Source organism: Pelophylax lessonae, assembly GCF_965119305.1.
Source record: "Pelophylax lessonae genome assembly, chromosome: 7".
NCBI lineage: Eukaryota > Metazoa > Chordata > Amphibia > Anura > Ranidae > Pelophylax > Pelophylax lessonae.
Window position 1 is genome coordinate 59,520,177 of NC_138774.1, and position 6,000 is coordinate 59,526,176.

Consider the following 6,000-nt stretch of genomic DNA (forward strand, 5'->3'; position numbering starts at 1 on the left):
GAGCTGCCCCGGGCCCAGCCATTGTTGTGGGGCCCAAAGCAGCTGCCCCTTGAGCCCGAATTGCCCACAAATAGTTCATAAGTGCATTTGGTAGGGCCCAAGAAAATATTTCCCCAGGGTCCATCCAATACTAAAGACGGCCCTGCTCACATGCATACATATACTGGAGCCTGTTTAGACCAGAGCCAATTACTTTGGGGCATGGGAGGAAACTTACCAGCCAGTCTTTGGGGTATGGGAGGAAACTTACCAGCCAGTCTTTGGGGTATGGGAGGAAACTTACCAGCCAGTCTTTGGGGTATGGGAGGAAACCCACACAAGCACAGGAAGAACATGCAAACTCCATGCAAGGAGCCTCCTTTTTTCGAGAGGACACCAGTTTTGCAAGGCAAAAATGCTAACTGCTGTGCTGTGGAGCAAATAAATTCAGCACATGCATTTATTTACTCAGTGTGCTGCTTCTCTTTCCACACAAGATAAGCTCTGCTGTGTAGGGAAGTGCAAGAGGCTGAGACCAAGTCCAATTCAGGAAATGACACTCCGAATTATGAATTAATGAATAGATAACAGCATTAATCTGTGTCTTTTATAACTGACTAGAGTTCAGCTTTCAAGTATAACTAAAGGCAATTTTTTTTCTAGTTTTAGATAGTGGAGTAGAGTAGAAGAGTGGAGATGGAGTAGAACCCCTGTCAGGTTTTTGCTATTGTCTGTGTCCCCCATTGGGGAGATTCGCTCTCTCTATTTGTCCTGTTTACTGGTATCATCCAGTAAAAGAAAATCCCAAAATTTGGGTTGTGCCTAGAATAGGAATAGAGGGATTTCCTCTCACTTCCTGTTTTGGGATAGGAAGTGAAGGGAAATCTATCCAATGAGACACATGTGGCAAAAAACTGACATGGTTTTTTTTAACCCTCCCTTACTGTCTCTAAAATGAATAAAGAAAAAATTACGTTTAGTTCTACTTTAATGTAAGAGAGAAGAAAGGGGGGGGAGCGCCACTAAGTGCAGTATTGTAAGGATTGCGTTTATTGCAAAAGATTAAAAACAATTACAAACGGGTAAGAAATGGCAGAAGGGCTGGTGTTCCTCCTCCTCAGGGGCCTTGAGAAGGACCTATCAGCTCCGAGCGCGTAGCCTCACTTTCTAGTCTCCATGGACCCTGTGTTCAGGACTCCCCGCTCCAAACCGGTGACGTCACTTCTGCTTCTGCGTTCCATGCTGGCCAAACGCGGAAGTACTATGGAGGAACACCAGCCCTTCAGCCCCAGTGACGTTGGAGTGAACAAGTCCTCCAGGATGCAGCAGTAGGAGATAGACCTCCACTCCTAGAGATGCCCACCATTTCTTATCTGTTTGTAAGTGTTTTTAATCATTTGTAATAAACGCATTCCTTACAATACTGCACTTCGTGGCGCCCCCTCCTTTCTTCTCTCTTGTACATACACAGAGCATGTGCACACTCTGAGGATGGCAGCCTAACCACAGTGCAACCAACCACCTGCACAGACAGCAGACTCAATTTCCCAGCCCTTTCTTTAACAGTCCAGGGGACTCTCAAACATTGGAATCTTGGAGCGCCAGACTCCCAACAATATTGTTTCTCTACTTTAATGTAAACCTGTCATCCATTTTAATCTTTAAAAAAGTGAAAGCTCTGCCTCAAAGCCAACACCGCCAGCTGACCGCTCTTCGCTCCTTATGGGGTAAACTACGCAAAAGAATGCAGCAGCATTTTTATCTGACTGCCACATGCTGCTTGTGTAGATTACACCATAGGCAGCCATTTGTTCCCATCTGTGTAGCAATCCAATTCGACTCTTTAGACTCTTGCCTTGTGGAAAGTATATGAAATGTGTTTTAATTCCCAGCATAGATGAAGAACATCAGAAGACTGACATTTTGGGGGCAAGAAAATCCCCTTTATGAATGCGCAACCTTGATAAGAGGGTTCTTCGTGTCCCTTAGTTACATAGTTACATAGTTAGTGTGGTTGAAAAAAGACATCAGTCCATCCAGTTCAACCTATGATGTGTGTGTGTGTTTGCTTTTAACCGTACATTGTATACCCCTGTATGTTGTGGTCTCTAAGGTGCCCATCTAATAGTTTTTTGAAACTATCAATGCTCCCTGCTATTACGACTGCTTGTGGAAGAGAATTCCACATCCTTACCGCTCTTACAGTGAAGAACCCCTTACGCACTTTAAGGTTAAACCGCCTTTCCTCTAGTTTTAGTGAGTGGCCTCGTGTCTTATTGTATTCCCTTTCTCTGAATAGTTTGTTCCCTATGCTAGGGTCGCCAGTACAGTATTTGATACATTGATATCATATCCCCCCCTCAATCGTCTCTTCTCCAGAGAGAATAGGTTCAGTGCTTGTAGTCTTTCCTCATAGCATTCCCCTAATTATTTTTGTTGCCCTTCTCTGGACTCTTTCCAGTTCCAGCACATCCTTCCTGAGGACCGGTGCCCAGAACTGGACAGCATACTCCAGATGTGGCCGGACCAGAGTCTTGTAGAGTGGGAGAATAATCTCTTTGTTTCTGGAGTGAATCCCTTTTTTAATACATCCCAGTATTCTGTTGGCTTTGCTTGCAGCGGCTTGGCATTGCATGCCACTGCCAAGCCTATTGTCTACCAGTACCCCCAGGTCCTCTTCCATCCTGGACTCACCCAGAGGTTCCCCCCCTAGTGAGTAGCTTGCTTTCTGGCCCCCAAGTGCATTACTTTACATTTTTCAACATTAAACCTCATCTGCCATGTAGTTGCCCACCCCGTTATTTTGTTCAGGTCTGCTTGCAAGGTTTCCACATCCTGCATAGAAGATATTGGCATGCTTAGTTTAGTATCATCCGCAAATACTGAGATTGTACTAGATATCCCCTCCTCTAGATCATTTATGAATAAGTTAAACAGGATTGTTCCCAGGACAAATCCCTGAATTATTCATCTTGCTGCTGTTCTTCATGGAGTCTTTCAAGTAAAACTCACTTTTCGGATTGTGTTGGCTATGTGTTACCTGGTGCTTGCAGTGCCACCTGATCTATTTTAAATGATCATAGAGATACAAGTTCAGGACCAATGCTCGATAAGCTCAAATATACAAGAGACGGCATATAAAATTTTGACAATGTGGTATTATACACCTGTTAAGCTACATGCGTGGTTTCCAGAAATATCAGATTTGTGTTGGAGATGTGGCGAGGATCGGGGCACAATGGTACATATATGGTGGAGCTGTATTAACATACAACAATTTTGGAAAGAAGTGTTGAGGCAGATCCAATTAATAATCAATATTCCGGTCGATCTTACCCCTGAATGTTGCCTTCTGAATATAACAGGTCGGCCACTTAGCGAGAATAAAAAGTCGTTGGTAAGGCATATGTTGAATGCTGCGAAATCTATTATTCCTAAATATTGGAAGTCGACTAGAATACCTATTTTGAAGGAATGGGTGGGAGCGGTGAATTCAATTTATGACTTAGAGGAATTAGTAGCGGTAGCTAGGGAGAATACAAGAGGGTTTAAAAAGCTATGGGAACCATGGATCCACTTTAGGTTGTTAGATGCATATAAGAGCTTACAAGGGGATGGAATAGACCTGGCAGTTTAGGGGTGTTAATTTTTTTTTTTTTTTGTTGTATATGAATTATTTGAGGATTGCGAGTTTTGTTGGTTTTTTTTTTTTTTCTTTCTTTTCTTCTTTTTTATGTATGTATTGACTATGTATTGATTATTAATCAATAAAAATTTAAAAAAAAGTTCAGGATGGATCTTCTCAAACTTAAAACTTCTCAAAATATTCTTTCCTGTAATCATCTTAAAATCTCTCCTTTCTGCAGATCAATTTAGATGCCAGCACGAGGGAGCTAACCGAACACAACCTACTAGTCCCCACACGCTCAACATTTGACGAAGCTCAGCGCAGAATTTACGGCCTGATGGAACGCGATTCCTACCCACGATTCCTTCGTTCCGATCTCTACCAGAGTATGCTCCATCCACCCAATGGAGCCTGCTGAGTGAGAAAGAAAAGAACAGTGAGCGCGGGAGGAGCCAGCTCAGTACCTGGCAAAGGGGACAGCCAATTTAGCTTTTAAATGGACAGTCTTAGAAAGATTTTCTTGAAGGACTGCATGACCTGTGTCAAGATGGAGTCAGTCATGCCAAAGCTTGCCAGGAGTGGCCATTTTGAACAATGAGTATCTATTGAAATATGCCCCCATTTTGATCCTGCGCGGACCAAAATGTTTCTATGCCATAGCCTTCTCGGCTAAGCCATTTTTGAACTGTAGAGCTTTTTGCCTTTACTTTTGCCATTTTGAATCAGAAAGTAGTCAGAGATGGCTGCTTTGACTCAAAGTGGAGTGTCAGCGCTTGTAGTGGATGGCGACCAGTGTTAACACTAATGGATCTCCCGCAGTGGTCTCAAAGGCCGTAAGGTTGGATCGTCTTTAGGAGACGCTTCGTCGGTGGTGACCGCTTGCCTAAAACAACTTCCACTTAGAACACTAATTACGTCTGAAGATTGGAGACAGACAGACAGACAGACGTAGACCTCCCTCGTCTCGGAGGCCATTTTGAACACTAATTTTAAACCAAGTCATCTTTGTTTTTTTTTTTGGTAAGTTGTAATCAGATAGGTGGGCTTCTCTCTTTTCTGGTGACCACTAATGGTTGAAGAGTCGAAATCGATGTAATATATTTTAAATTAATTTTTTTAATTATTTTTTAAAAAAAAGAGACATTCATTTTATTAGGTTAAAACCTGCTGATTTCAGAAATGTTATTGAATCTGGGGGTTATCCTGCCGTGGTACACTTTCGCCTGCAGGTCGGATCACCGTCGTGGTCCAGTTATGCATAACGAATGTCAGCCTTTTTGAACAACGTCACTTGAGCCATCAGCAATTTTGAGCTCAGTTCTCTGGAACTCCATAGAGGTAATGAAAGGCCACGTTTTGAAAAACCATTGGCTCGGAGTGATGCTCTTGCTCTCCCCTCTTCCCCCCCCCCCCCTCCCCAAAGTCTCTACCTTTTGTTAACACTATGGATAACCTTTGAAGCCTTGCGCCTTTTTCTTTGCACTGTTAAATGCCTTTTGCGCCTTTTCTGCCATTTTTTCAAAATGCCTCCATATTGATGCACTGAAGCCATGTCCCGCTCCTGCACCCCGTTAATGCACGTTGCTGCCTCAGTTCAGCTGGCCACTATTTATATGGCCCATGTAGCCATCACCTTTTAATGTTGTCCATTTTTCGTGTGTTGAGTCATACTTGTCCGTAGTCACCACGTTGGAAATTGTGTCAGCCATTTTGAAGAAGTCCGTTCCCTAGCAGGGATCCTGAGCCTCTTAATAGCCCTTTTCCCAAATTGAGCATTACTTTATTTTCTACCTTTCTAGTATGGCCTGCATTGCCCTCCAATGACTTCCCTGCTTGAGACCTGCAACGTGATGTACATCATTTACTTGTGGCGATAAGTTTGAAATCAGGTTGAAAAAGTGTTTTGTTTTGTTTTTTTGTTTTTTTGGGTTATGAAGTCTAAATGTTTTTTATGAGTAACTATGTAACTAGTCTTAAGCACTGAATAAAGATCTACAGTATTCACTCCTGTCTCCTGCAGTTTCTTTCACTCAGGGGGGTAAGAGCATGGTGACTCATCCACAAGCTTGCAAGGTGCCATAAAGTTAAATAAATGGTATCGACAGCAGGGTTTGCTCTTGGATACGGAACTGGCTAAAAGGGCGTGTCCAAAGGGTGGTAATAAACAGCGCCTACTCAGACTGGTCTGAGGTAGTAAGCGGGGTCCCCCAGGGCTCAGTCCTGGGACCAACCTTGTTCAATTTATTCATAAACAGCATTGAGGACGGGATCAGTAGTTCGTTATCAGTTTTTGCCGATGACACTTAATTGGGCAGGGCAAAAACTGCACAGCATGAAGCAGATATCCTACAGAATGACCTGGACAAAATAACGGAATGGGCAACGACATGGCA

The 6,000-nt window shown here is 43.2% G+C and overlaps 1 protein-coding gene across 2 annotated transcripts in view; it reads left to right on the forward strand.

Moving 5' to 3' along the window:
- LOC309560910 (regulator of G-protein signaling 3-like) overlaps positions 1–4,311 on the forward strand; it is a 254,393-nt gene extending 250,082 nt beyond the window's left edge. For both annotated transcript variants that reach the window (XM_082264600.1, XM_082264599.1), the window contains exon 7: positions 3,846–4,311. In XM_082264600.1, the coding sequence (XP_082120726.1) occupies positions 3,846–4,025 (180 nt within the window). In that variant the 3' untranslated portion in view covers positions 4,026–4,311. The remainder of the gene's footprint in view (positions 1–3,845) is intronic.
- Positions 4,312–6,000: the final 1,689 nt, after the last annotated feature.